This window comes from Kwoniella dejecticola, chromosome 7 (genome assembly GCF_000512565.2).
Source record: "Kwoniella dejecticola CBS 10117 chromosome 7, complete sequence".
Lineage (NCBI taxonomy): Eukaryota > Fungi > Basidiomycota > Tremellomycetes > Tremellales > Cryptococcaceae > Kwoniella > Kwoniella dejecticola.
Window position 1 is genome coordinate 1,542,331 of NC_089307.1, and position 14,272 is coordinate 1,556,602.

At 47.6% G+C, this 14,272-nt stretch overlaps 4 protein-coding genes across 4 annotated transcripts; 2 read left to right on the forward strand and 2 right to left on the reverse strand.

Moving 5' to 3' along the window:
- Nucleotides 1-797: 797 nt before the first annotated feature.
- Nucleotides 798-2,629, forward strand: I303_106201 (uncharacterized protein; the record flags this gene model as incomplete). Its single annotated transcript, XM_018409502.1, has 4 exons — nt 798-1,329; nt 1,399-2,030; nt 2,110-2,377; nt 2,475-2,629. The coding sequence occupies 4 exons, from the start codon at nt 798-800 to the stop codon at nt 2,627-2,629; spliced, it is 1,587 nt and encodes a 528-aa protein (XP_018261775.1).
- Nucleotides 2,630-3,126: 497 nt separating this feature from the next.
- I303_106202 (ribonucleoprotein-associated protein) lies at nt 3,127-3,899 on the reverse strand (the record flags this gene model as incomplete). The annotated part of the gene is made up of 4 exons (XM_018409503.1): nt 3,127-3,153; nt 3,321-3,567; nt 3,718-3,767; nt 3,840-3,899. 4 exons carry the CDS (start codon nt 3,897-3,899, stop codon nt 3,127-3,129), a joined length of 384 nt encoding a protein of 127 aa, XP_018261776.1.
- Nucleotides 3,900-4,491: 592 nt separating this feature from the next.
- I303_106203 (uncharacterized protein) lies at nt 4,492-7,189 on the forward strand (the record flags this gene model as incomplete). The annotated part of the gene is made up of 8 exons (XM_018409504.1): nt 4,492-4,656; nt 4,736-5,175; nt 5,251-5,394; nt 5,448-5,558; nt 5,614-5,855; nt 5,985-6,081; nt 6,129-6,199; nt 6,411-7,189. 8 exons carry the CDS (start codon nt 4,492-4,494, stop codon nt 7,187-7,189), a joined length of 2,049 nt encoding a protein of 682 aa, XP_018261777.1.
- Nucleotides 7,190-10,846: 3,657 nt separating this feature from the next.
- On the reverse strand, nt 10,847-11,783 carry I303_106204 (uncharacterized protein; the record flags this gene model as incomplete). The annotated part of the gene is made up of 4 exons (XM_065969328.1): nt 10,847-11,002; nt 11,061-11,216; nt 11,276-11,361; nt 11,660-11,783. 4 exons carry the CDS (start codon nt 11,781-11,783, stop codon nt 10,847-10,849), a joined length of 522 nt encoding a protein of 173 aa, XP_065825400.1.
- Between the last annotated feature and the right edge of the window lie 2,489 nt (nt 11,784-14,272).

Below are 14,272 nucleotides of genomic sequence, written 5' to 3' on the forward strand. Positions count from 1 at the left end.
GGTGAGCACCCAAGGTTGCGATCACATTTATCATACTTGACAGATAGTAAGCAAGCGGTTCCAGGTGAGTAACGTATACGTTATACTCCTGTATTGGAAATTATACCGGGACTCGGCATCATTGGTCCGGCCGTAGCCGATAATATCCTGCAGCTAGCTAGCTGTATCAGACTGAGACACCTCGGAGTGTAGAGCGTGTCTCGTGACTCATTGTTCACCATTATCTTTCACATTCCTTCTCCATATTCAACGACTTGCTGAAGGACTTGTACTTTTCTGCTTTCAACATCACTTGCGCATCTCCCAAGTCCTCTTCAATCTCCTACTTCCCTTATCGAGTCAGCTTCTTATCGCACTCGATTCTCTCTCGCTTATCATCCTTTCCTCTAATAATCATTAGGAAACGGTTTTAGCCGATCAACAAATAAATCCTAATCAATTAGCGGAGCACCGTGCCGATTGGTAGTAACACAAAACAAGATCTCGCCAAATTAGCGTTGGAATAATTGTAAGTTGACTTCGAGTCGGTTGTAGTCTTCTTGTGTCGATAACCCCTTTCTGCATCCTTTTTATCCGTTCCCATCGATCCTTGATCTGGACAGCCTGATCGCATACCCATACATACCGTACCATCGAAAGTTGAGCTGATCTCCCTGCTTTCGTCCATTGCTCCTCTTGCATCTGCTGTCGCATCAACGTAACGGATCGGGCAACTTTTTTTCGCTCAACATCCCCCGCCGACTCGTCAACATCCATCGCTATCTATATCGAATCTTCTGGATCCTGCCGTTGATAAAATGCCGACCACCCTTCTGCGGACTCTCAGAACTTCTAGCTTCTCAACCTCAATCACCAAACGATCATTGCATTCAACGATGTCTCCCCGTGCTCCTGCCCTCAACCTGAAAACCATCAACCCATCTGTCTTGGGCGTGCACTACGCAGTACGAGGAGAATTGGCTTTGAAGGCAGACAAATACACTCAACAATTAGCGAATCCTCATTCTGGCTCAGGAAGCAATACGAACAATGTGGAAACGTTGAGCGAGGAATTACCTTTCAAACATGTAGTCACAGCCAATATCGGTAATCCGCAACAAAAGGGGTTGAACCAACAGCCATTGACGTATTGGAGACAGATCATTTCGCTCTTGGAATACCCTCAGCTGTTCCAAGATGCCGATAAGAAGGAATTGATATCGAAGATATACCCTTCGGACGTCGTCGAGCGAGCGAAGAAGCTGTATGAGGAGATAGGTAGTGTAGGGGCTTATACGCATTCGAAGGGTGTCTTGGCCATCAGAAAGAGGGTTGCCAAGTTCATCGAGGGTGAGTCTTTCCAACCTGATTCGATCCTTTTACAAATTACGGAATCACTGATCCGTATGATTAACTTAGAACGAGATGGATATCCCGCCGATCCCGAATCGATCTACCTCACTGCCGGAGCTTCCGCCGGTGTCTCCTCCATCCTCTCTATCGCTTTACAGGAAGGAGATGGATGCCTGATCCCCATCCCCCAATACCCTCTTTACACTGCTACATTGGCATACCTAAACGCCAAGCCACTACCTTATTACCTCAGTGAATCCCAAGATTGGTCGATGGATCACGATACTCTTCTCAAGGCTGTATCCGAGGCGAAGAAGAACGGTACCCCAGTCAAAGCACTTGTGATCATAAATCCGGGGAATCCCACCGGAGCATGCCTGTCGAAAGAAGCGATGGAACAAGTCATTCATTTATGTTACGAAGAAGGAATCGTCCTCATGGCAGATGAAGTGTATCAGACCAACATCTATGATCCGTCGCACCGACCTTTCCATTCGTTCAAGAAGATCCTGAGATCCATGCCTGAGGAAATCGCCAACTCGGTCGAACTGGTCTCGTTCCACTCGATCTCGAAGGGTGTCTCGGGAGAATGCGGTCGACGAGGAGGGTACTTTGAATGTGTGAACATCTCGGATGAAGTGATGGAGCAGGTATACAAGATGGCCAGTGTCACCCTTTGTCCGCCGGTCTCTGGGCAAGTAAGTCATCGAACAGCTTTCATTTGTCCAGTCACTTTGTTCGATTGCATGGCTTATTTTCGGCTCCTCCAACGAATAGGTCGGTGTGGACTTGATGGTTTCTCCTCCAGCTGAAGGATCGGAATCGTATGATCTGTGGAAGAAAGAAACCTCGTTGATCCACAACAACCTGAAAGAACGATCCTACCTCATGGCTGAGCATTTCAACAACATGAAGGGCGTCTCGTGCAATCCTGCTGAGGGAGCTATGTACCTCTTCCCAAGGATTGACATGCCGAAGAAAGCGATTGAAGAGGCTAAGAAGAAGGGCAAAGAGGCTGATGTGATGTATGCCTTGGATCTCTTGGGTGAGTCACGAAATCACGAACTCACGAATCCCGTACCCTTCGCATGTCATGAATGATCGAGAAGCTGATCGTAAAGGTGAACGATCATGGTGTGCAGATGCGACGGGTATTTGCGCTGTAGCGGGATCGGGATTCGGTCAAGAACCTGGAACATACCATCTCAGAGTGACTGCTTTGTGTCCTGAGACCAAGGAGTTTATCGGAAGGTTTGAGCAGTTCCATAATGACTTCATGGACAAGTACAAGCATTAATTGGCTTCGCACGGATCGAAAGCCGCGAAGTTGAAGGATCAACTCAGTTACGAGGACTTGAATACCATTGAGTAAAAAGGCTACATAATCAATATGGGATTGGGATTGATAACATTGTATATATGGTTAATACATTCGGTCAACATAATATGATGTCATGCACACAGTTACTACGGGATCATCAGCAGTGATGCAGTCGGTTAAATAGAATGTGCTGCAGTGCCAGTGACACTCATCGTGGCTCCGATGTTGTCAGGTCAGTCTAGATCGAGTCTGCCGATGGCTGCTACTCGTGTAGACGGATCTCCTGGTCATGTGTGATATGACATACTTTCAACGATGACTTGTTCTTCTCAATTTTATGCATCAGTACTAATTAAAGTCTAACACAGTTCCCTAATCCTCCCAGCTTTTGGTCAATCTACCGCAAGTCCCTCGCGTCGCGTAAACACCAACATGCTCATTCTACAAGATGTCCACGAACATATGCGCTGCGACTAGATGAGGAGTTTCTCGATTTCGTTCTATTGAGTAAAGTAGAATAGAGTAAAACACAAGGAATCAGCTTCGTCCCGTCAACGTCACCCCGTCACTTGTAGCGATGGGACGGATACATGTCAAGCTGAAGAATTACGCTTACGCGCGAAGGGAAAGGAAAAAAAAAAAAGAAAAAACGAAAAACCCGACCCACCTTGACAGCTTGGATCTGGGCGTTCAACTCCCTAGCTTCGTTGGTCGTGACACTAGCGGCGATGACGGGTCTAGATACACCGCAAGCTCGTCCAAGGGCAGTCTTGGAAGGTAAGAAGACATAAGGGACGTTCTTGTCTTCGCACAGCAGGGGCAAGTGAAGGACGATCTCGATAGGCTCGACATCGGCAGTCATGACTATGAATTCACAGATACCTCTGTTGAGGGTTTTGGTAGCTTCGTTTGCACTGTTGAACAAGGTCTGCTTGTCAGCTGTTGTCCCCTCTTGGTGCGGGATGGGTTTGATTTCCACCGTAGGAGGATCACGAAGAGACAAATGAGGAGTAAAAGTGATTTTGCAAATCGTGAGGTGGAGTAGAATCGGTTTGGACACTCACCCCTTCTTCAATTGTTTGTAGTGTTGAGCTTGTTGAATCAAATCGAGAATCTATGGGCGCACAGAATCAGCTTATTGCTTCACCAATACACAGTCTATTCGCAGCTGATATGGTACACTCACCTGGTTGGTAAGTTGGGCATTGGCCAAAGGGAAAGCCTTGGGATTAGGTTGAGAAGCCATTTTTGCGGTATGTTTTTTTTTGCGTTTGTTCGCTTATTTAAGAATTAGGGAAGGGGATTAGGTGTTGACCTCACGTATAAGATCCCTGGTCGGTTGGTATGTCGAATGTGTGAATATAACTTGTATGAGAAGGTAGAAGACAGTTAATGTTTCTGTATTGCCGGTGAAAAACGACAAACGAAAAGGTTTGTTGGAGGAGAAGAGTGAGTCAAGGTTTTCCGGGATAAAGTATGATAAATTCAAAAGGATAAAAACCCATCTTGGTACAATGTTGATGTACGGTGGTACGGTGAATAGCCGGAATCAATCTGGTAATTATGGGGCACCGTACCTCCCACTGCGAGGAATGGAATGGAGAAACGCGTAGGAATGGATTTGCTGCGATGCTTGCTGGCGACCTATGCTGCTCCTTTCATCAGGCTACTGCGAGAGACTTCATCGTTGCAAGATCCAGAATCATTCGTTTTGACACACATCTGTCAGTGAATATACTCATACCCTGTCCTGCTTACCAGGACAGCCTCAACGAGAGGGCACGCTCTTAACATCGCCACAAGTACCTCCCTTCTAACCCTCAATCCTCTGCTCACACATGACGGGAGGAGCCTTCTTTGCACCTTCTGGAGGAGACGAGGAGTACGACCTCGATGAGCAAGGCAACGAGAGACACGCAGTCCAGTGGATCGGTACAGCCAATGTGAAAGGGCCAAAATGGGCTAGATTACCGTTGTTGACAATCGGCATGCTGGGTATACAGGTGAGCAAGGTATTATCGACCGGGCTGGGCTGGAATTGGCTGCTATGAAAACGTCTTGCTGACATGTTTTATCGATCAGTGCGTATGGTCCATAGAGATGGGATACGCTTCGCCCTATCTCCTTGAACTGGGCCTGTCAAAATCATTCATGTCACTGGTATTCATGGCCGGGCCGTTATCCGGATTGATCGTCCAACCACTCATCGGTATATTCGCCGATCGATCAAAATCGCCATTGGGAAGAAGAAGGCCCTTCATGTTGGCTGGATGTGTGATCTGCGTATTCGCAATGATGATGTTAGGTTGGACCAGGGAATTGGCAGGTATAGTTGGCGGAGGGAAATGGTTATCAATCGCATTGGCTGTTTGGTCGATCTACCTCATCGATTTCAGTATAAACGCTGTGATGTCGACAGATAGAGCGTTGGTAGTTGACACCCTCCCGCCGAGGGAACAGGAGGAAGGGAGTGCGTGGGCAGGGAGGATGTTTGGGTTTGGAAGTGTATTTGGGTTTTTCGTGTGAGCCATTCTCTGATTCGGCATCTACAAGCACCTAATCAAACATGGCTAACTCTGACAATGACCATCGTGTAGTGGGAATCTAGACTTGCCACCGGTGTTGCCGTTTCTAGGCAAGACTCAATTGCAGATTCTGTCGTTCATGACCAGTGCTATCTTGATGATCACGCATACCTTCACTTCATGGGCTGTCACGGAGCGAATACTACTACGAGATGAGTGAGTCGAATGTGTATTGAGACTTCTGCAGTATCCGGCTGATGAATTCTCAGCCGCCCTCAATCGCAGAGTAGTCTCAAGGCGAACCTGAAATCGATATGGGATAATATGTTCTCCCTTCCGCCGGGCATACGGACAATCTGCTTCATCCAGTTTTTCGCATCGTAAGTTGCCGCCCGAATTATCGATGATCTATCTTACGTACTTATTCGCTCGCAGACTTGGCTGGTTTCCTATCCTCTTCTTCACTACTGTCTGGGTATCGGAGATCTACAAAGCTTCCGTCCCATTTACCGAAGGAATGGACGAGACCACCTTCGCCAACGACGCCGTGCGATCAGGAGCAAGAGCCCTACTACTGCAAGCCTTAGTCAATATAGTAACCTCGATCGGATTCCCGTTTCTGGTTTCCGAGTCTGGAGTACAGCCCGAAGCATCCCACCAATACTCCTCGTTGAATGGTCAAGGCGGCATGCCTGAAAACCCGCCCAACTCGGCGATCTGGAAGAGAGCGAGAGAAGAGATCCGGGCCGGAGGCATCGTCAAGAAAGCCATTGGCGGGCTTGGTGGGCTTGTGGAATGGGTCAAAGACGGGTCGGCTTGGCAGATACCATATAAAGGATTGACTTTGGTCAAGGTCTGGTGGATCAGTCAATTTGTGTTTGCCGGTGCCATGGCTGCTAGCTGGTGAGTGGGATGGTCTTCGGGAAGCATCGTCATTGACGGTATTGCAGGTTCGTCACCACGGTAAGCGGTGCTTACTTTGTCATCGCTACGACCGGGTTTTGCTGGGCTTTGTCGCAATGTGAGTCGTGATCTAATCTATTGTCAAATTGCCCTGAGCTCATCGCACACCGGTTCCCTAGGGGCACCTTATTCACTGGTCAGTCTCCTTGTCCGAAGACTCGCAATACTGTATCAGCTAACAATTCTGCAGCTCGGTGAACTCATCCTCATTGACGGGACGATCGACCGTTCCCAGCCACTCAGTATCATACAAACTCGTCCTTCCACAGATATACGTCACTCGACCTCTTCCAATCCACGGTACTCGTACGACCCACATGTAGAATCCTCGGACTTACCTCCCGTCCACTCCAATGAAGCGTCATTTGTGATAGATGACGAGGATCACGAGCCGAAGGAGAAGCTAGAGACCAGCGAAGAAAAACCCGATAAATCCCTGGAAGGCGGATTATCACCTTTGATCGTACAAGGCGAACAAGCGGATCCCGAACCTGGATTAGGATCCACCGTCATCCTGAGGCATTCCGATGAATACTCTCGATCGGAAATCTCCGACGACGAGGAAGTGTCGCCTAGACGGTCAACACAGAGTAATCACCGAACGATATCTCCCAGACCACCTTCACCTCATCCAGGCGGCTCGGCGGAGAAAGGTCCTAGTACAGCCGATAAAGCTGGGGTGATATTAGGTATACATAATGTTTTTTTGGTGTTACCTCAATTCGTTGTCACTTTCCTCTCTTCGATCATCTTTTACTTGATGGAACCTGAAAAGGGTCTACCAGCACATCATCCGCACACGACGATACCCTTACCTGGTAATGTTACTGACCCTTCGTCTGCGGGTGAGGGTATGGAAGGTGTAGTTGCTGAGATGGGGGATGAAGTGATCAAGCGATTGATGAGTAGGGCAGAAGGGTTAGCGTCGGAAGGGAGTTCCCCAGATGCAGTTGGTCTGATATTCAGGATCGGAGGGGTGAGTGCGGCAATTGGAGGGTATCTATGCTGGAGATTGAGTAGGGATTGGGCGAAGGGAAAGGGTATATAAGATGACACAAAACCTATAGAAACATCTTGGTTGTAATATATTGCTTATGCATACACATACATCGATTTTATGCGTATGTGCACGACTTCAGGTAAAACGCTCCTGAAGATCATGCAATGAACATTTTCTCACGTAGATGCCTGTTCTCATAGGTGTCTGTCTTTAAGCATATACCCATGACAGGCAACCTGTGCCGCGAATATCGGCACGCTATGATCGCAATAGCGTGGACGAATCAGTCAGACTAGCTTGTAGGAAGCATGAATATGACTGAGATGGCCAGGAGTTCTTCTGGACAAAGGTGATCGGATCTAGCTCTACAATAATGGCATCGAACATTCTGAAATACTTATGGCAATCATCGACACAATTAAAGAAGCGGAAAACGATCGTCCAGTATAAGCGAGACACACTCAAGTAAGTTATACAGTTGAGGCTGAGAGACACAGATAATATTCTGATCGATTGGATCACACCGGCCGATCGCTAACGATTAAAAATCTTGGGCGCATCGATATCCCACCCCTCCTCCCTTTCTTCTCTATACACTTTTCATCATGCCTCGCACCAACAGCCCTGTTTCCATGGTGATTAAAAAAGTTCGACCGATGAAAGCCTACAAGCAGAATTGACTTACCCCCAGCTCCTTCTCTTTGTTTGTGATGTCTTCTCGCATCGCCTTCATCGTTCTCTGATATTTCGGCCAATGCGTTACTCGATACCATTTAGATTTTTTTTTGAAGATCTCGTGGAATTCGATCGCATCCGAGGTCATACTGACGAAACGCCAAGTATGGCATCAGAAAGAATGCCAACACTGTACAAGGGAGGATGATGACTGACTGCTTGACTTCTTTATATCTATCAACCACTTCTTTCGTAGGATAGTCCGTTTCTTTCCAGAAGGCTTCGTGACGAGCTTGTGCTTCTTTCAGATCGTCTACTCTCTGCCGACAGAATCTTGGCGTCAGCCGTGCATACCCTTCACGATTCAGACACTCACTCCTTTGGCCTTGATGGTCTTCAGCGACTTCCAAGCATCACTGAAGGAGGGGAAGATGATTGGAACTCCGAAGACGGCGAGGAATCAGGGATAGCCTACTGACCACCCGTAGATCCTCCTCTACGAGTTCCGTCTTGCTGATCTTCGCGAATTTGAGATTCCCGTTGACGAGGAAGACTCTCGAAGGTATAGGATTACCCAGGAGCAGCGCTTCCTACCTTAGGAGGCAGTACCTTGTGTGAAGTAGATCGTACGCGACCATGAAAAAGAGCGAGAGGAAGGGTAAGGCCGGGAACACCATCGATCGATTGATCAGAAATATCAAGGACTCGGTGAGGAAGAAGAACATGAAGGGCGACCATTAAAGACCGGTGTTGATGATCCCCTGATCGAGTAGGAAGATCCTCAATGTTGCCGACTCGATCTTCCTCGTCATGTTCGCTACCGAATATAACATGTTAGTCTGATATAGTCATGCAGGTGAGCACGATATATGAACTCATTGATAGCGTGAATGAGAAACAGCAAAGACACGGTATGTATGAAGAAGCAAAAAATATACGAAGAAGAGAGGAGATTGTAGAAAGAAGAATAGAAGAGGAGTCTTAAATATCCATTTGGATTTGACAGAAGCGGTGCGTTCTATTGACGTCAATTGCAAGGGCCAGTGCACGGACTCAGGATCGGTCCAGTCAACTTCTGGTACGAGATCAAGGATCACGCGCGGGGATGCGCTGACGTGAGGTATGCTGTGTTAGAAGTAACCTTTCTTTGATCATGCACACAAGTAACAAATAAAGACGTATACAGGTGATTGTGAAGGCGAACGAATGATATTAATAGCTGAAGTCACTTCGCGCAAACCAAAGGAAGAAGGAAGATCATCGGGGAAAATCAGTCACGAGTGACCGCGGATCACACCAGCACTAGGCTTGGCCCTGTCAACTCACTTTCGGATCACTACATCAAAGGAGAGCAGCTAGTAAAACGCGAAAGGAACACATTTCTTGTACATCACACATATAAATACTTTCTTCAATCAACGTGTCAGCTCCATTCACTTTCTATCTTCAATCATCACCTCAGCTCCATAACATTCTTTGTTTGAGTATCACCCCGCACCATCCCATTCGGGGACTTCAAAGACCACCAGCACCTCTCATAAGAACTGGAGGAGAACGAGCTTGTCGCAGTTCTGAGCTTCAGAAGATAACTTGACCACAATCATCTCTAGCATGTACGGTTCCAGCATTCCTCTCACCGAGGTCAATGACAACGGCAAACTCGGCCACACAACTCATCCGTGGATCTGCATTCACTGCAACCACCACGCCGACACTTTGGCTTCTACGAAGCATCACCATCGACAAGCAACACCGAATTACTACCCCCTGATTCCGTTCTTCGCTCGTCCAGATGTAAATTGCCCTTTCACCTCCCACACCGAAAATGTTCTACAAGAACACATTCAATCAAGCCATCAAATCGCCCGCCCTTGGGTCTGTTCATACCCCACCTGCGTGATGACCTACACAGCCCTTCGAGGCCTCAAGAGTCACTTCCAGCTCGACGTTTGCCAATAGCCTCGCGCTGCGATCAGAAAAACTTTGCACTTGGTGTCGCAAGAGATACCGCACCTCTATACTTCGCTCAGAGCATCAATCCAGAGCTCTAGCCGGAAAGATCAAGTGCCGTGGTCCAGTCAATTAAAGCCATTAAGGTACGCTATTGAGCAGTCACTTCCATTGAACAGCACGACTGACCATGGCGATCGTTGCAGCTTTTCAAGAAAGGACGGCGAGGTGTACTATCAATAAGTCTACAAATGTACCTCTCAACCCAATATAGCAATTGTATGTGTTATGAACATCCCGACCAATATGTTGAGCACTCCATTATGACTTTATACATCGAATGTATTGTAAATTGAAATATATGAATTAATCTGAGTACAGAGAGTGTATCACCCAGCTCGGGTCTATCATGACCTGCTCGTGAGCATCCATACTGCGTCAAAGAAGTTGACAAAGCCAATAGAAAAGATATAGCAGAGTCAATATTGACATTCGATCTTTCTTCTTCGCATGTACCTTGAGCACATGCTTTCGCATAGAGGCATCAAGGGCGAATACCCTTCCACAGCCTTCGAGGCAAGCCCTGTGTTGTTGGCATTGACTAGCGATCTGTCCGGAGATCTGGTTGATGATGTCTAGCGATATGTTTGGAGATCTGATTTTTGGTGACGAATCTCTGATTGCAGATATCACAGCGATAATCTTGAGGTCGGTACAGACAGTGATTGATATCCTCTTTGACGTGGTTCCTGACCGCAGTGACTCTAGGATACATTTTATCGCATGGCTGCTGATCATTACGAAGAGCAGGGCATGCAAAGCAGTTCTTCAAGTTGTGTTCTGCGTTTGAGTGATCTTCGAATTTCTTTGCCGTGTTGGTCGCAAATTGGCATTTCGTGCAATGAAATATAGTCAAACCTTGTTCGGAATGCTTTTCGGTGATGTGCTTCTGGAGATCACCTATGACATGATACAAACCATTGCACGTCTTCAAAGGGCATGGCCAGAACGGCAGAAGATTGTCCCTGATGTCCGGTGCCGTCGAGTTTCCGGCCGGATGTCCTTCATTGTCGGTCATAGTCATAAGGGGAGACACGGGATTATCGTCGGATATGTGAGTTGTTGAGATGGATCCTGAATTATATGCTTGATCGATAGGGAAGAATTGCTCAGTGTCGGTGGGGTCGAAATCGGACTCGGCGTGGGTTGATCTTGGCTGAACTTCTCCTGAGCAAGCTATGGAACAGTCAGCTTCGCCAATAAGCGCATGTGTAAATAAAGCTCTGAGTCTCACTTTATTCACCGAAAAGGGTTGTTCAGCCAAAGCAACGTAATGACCGCTCCCTGTGGCATGCTCCGACGAGTAAAATTCTAAGACCATGAGTGGTGCACCTGTCGGCTCTGTATCGTTCTGAGGGCCATACAACATCGTGTACGGTCTCCTCCCCGTCTGTTTGTGGATCGTCAGCTCAATTGGCTTAACACACACCTCAACTTTCATCCACGTACTTGGTTGACTGCCACTATCAGGATGAAGTAGCCACCGACTTGTGCCATTACTTTGATCCAGGGTTCCTGTACCACTACGTGATCTCCTGCGGTCGGAATCAGCAACAAGCGATCTGCGCTTCCCCATATAAGAATGCTTACCGAGCTTGTCGCCGAGGGAAGCGGGTTATGAGCATGACATCGTATCACTTTGCCAAGAACTCGCTTACCTGTCTTCGAAGGGCTTCACTGCCTATCGGCGTGTCTTGTTCCCATATGCTGTAGGCCAAAGTATTATGACGAGCGGTCAGATGGTGAAATCGACAACGCTGTTACGGAGCATACTGGTAAAAGCAGCTGCCTGGAGATGACATCAGCTCATTGGTCACAGGGATGCTTACTCACCGTCGCCTGCCACATCCTGACCCGGATAAGGCCATAAATCGCTCTCACCCTGAGCGCGCGCGGCGGTCAGTCCAGTTATCCCACTGTTCGATTGGACAGTTGAAAGTATATTTCCCGGATCCATGGATTTCACTATTCAGCTTGGCTCGATGGCTTGGAGACGCTCCCAGCATCTCTACACTCTCAGAGACAAGGACTACATGGGATGTATAATTACCAGGCTGAAAGGTAAGGTTTTAAGAATAATCAAGTTGGAGGACTTGAGTGTGGCGGTCTCGCTAAGCGCCACACTGCGCGATAAAAGGGCGTCACGGACTGTAGCCAGCTATAAACATGATACTTCGAGTGTCAATGCTGATACCCAACGTCAGGTCCTCAGCTACGGATGGTCATTTTCTCAGGGTTGAAGCACATGCTGTATACGCTTCAGGGACTTTGGCGGTGTCTCTGGTGGGAAAAGAGGAAGAACTGAGGGATGTTTTACTATTTTTCACCAGCTTGTCGAAGAATTATATTCTTTGTTAGCCTGACACCCGAACGCAAGATTGGCTGAATCGGATAGTGGTTATTCCGTTGCTTTGCTAGTGCCAGAATCGGACAGGCAATGCCTTCGTGGCTCGAGAGTTCGAATCTCTCTTCAGTCGTTGTGATTTTTGGAAATTTTTCGCTTTCAAACCTTCGATTCGCTTCGATTTTTAGATCGTGATTCTGTTTGTCCTATGCACTCAGACTACTCAACGACGTGGTCATAGCATATGCATAGGGTCCCCAAACAGGCAGGTAGATCATACGGATGCCTTAATCACCGGGAAGAATCAGATTAAATCCATTATTTGGACCGGAAAGATGCCTCAATCAGCAGCCTAAGAATTACGTTACCTGGCATCGGAATTGCGATTTCACCTTGCCCGCGAATATTTGCACAGCTTCGAGCAGTTGGCAGCTTGTTTCAAGTGGGACGCCCGAGCAATTCGAGTCCTGTTTGCCTTTCAGACTCGAAGACGGAGCTATGACTCCTGTGGCATTGGGTTTGTAGGCACCTCGTCCACACTCTGACGGGCTAAATAGCTGAACCATTGTGCAAACAAGTCTTCATCGCTGACCTGAGATCTTTTACGGTAAGGAAGCCATCAATGCCGAGCGCATTCAGCCCGGAATCTGTGCTTGTGGACCAGGTCAGTAGAAGAGAGCAATGTGCTAAATTTTCATGTATTCAAGCATTCATCACAGAGATTGCTCGACCTCGATGCACCTAGCATAATACAAAGTTCATGCAGCCTCTCTGGAAATGCTTACTTTCCTTGACGGGCAGAACGGAATATTTCCCACCAATTTCGGTACTATAGTCCCAGTACCGCTCTATTCCGCCTTGCTTGATCGTCAATGTCGGTTGACAGTGAGATAGAGCGAGCTCTTGGGATCCAGGCGATTGTTGGTCTGCAGATTTGTTGGTCCGCAGATAGACGCAAAACATGAAATTTTCTGACGCCTGTGTCTTGGTCATCTTCACCAACGATTATGCTGTTCTCTCTGACACTGAACATGTGACGAAGTGTGACAATCTCCCTTTCCGATCGTTCGTCTTGTACAGTGAGGCATGCAAGCCATTGCTCATCTTTGTTTTTTTTTTTTTTTTTTTTTTTTTTCCAGTGGCGCGTACCGTGGTCGATCGGCATGGTACTGGGTAGAATGAAGGAGGGAGAATCGGGATAGTCATCTGGCTCGTCGAGCATGGTCACCGGGATATCGACACAGGTCATCTAGAGAATCGACTGATCTCCATTCGTGGATATATATCTCTAGGGTGTGTGTGACAGTTCACCTGCTTCTATTTGGATTGCCTCTGAGCAGACGGGTTCTGCTTGTACGACTATTCGGAAACGAGGGTCCGGAGGAGCGGACTGCATGGTTTAAATAGGCTGCATCGTTCTTCAGATGATAGAAGTATTTCCTTAAGATATGTATATCGTATGACCTCGCATCTTTGTTCGCGATCTCCCAACAGTCGTACATACGCAATAAGTCATATTGAGAGGCTCATCGCTCGACCCGTCACAATACAGGAGGTGGTATCTGTCCGAGCTGGTGATCGGCACTTGCAATCGTCGAGAAACCGTAGATCGTCGTCCTCGAGGGGAAGGCAGATCCACTCGAGTATTTCCTCAGAACGATCTTGCATGAGCGGCGAATGGCGGGTAGCATCTTTCGAGGTGAGGCTCTCAGCATACAGAGACATTGTGAACATCGGGTTCAGGGTGGGAAGGAAAACCAGAAGTAAAGAAGACGAAGAGATGAAATATGGGATGTTCGTACATATATACAGTTGCCGTGTGAAAGGAAGGAAAATTGTTGCCCAGACTTGTTCTTTGGCTTGACACGGATGACACGATGACGAGGTGCGTATGGAGTGATCGACTGAGAGCCATTCTTTAGTCAAGGCTCAAGGCCTCCAGGACGTATAGGCGTCCATGACTGGTAACAGATGGTCTCGATGTTCGGAAAGTGCCAGTTCGTCCTTGTTGGCAATCACACTAGCATCACATTGTCAAGGCCAACCAGAACTTTTGTTTATAGGGCTTCTCAATGCACGATCCAAGATCAGAACCCGTCAGT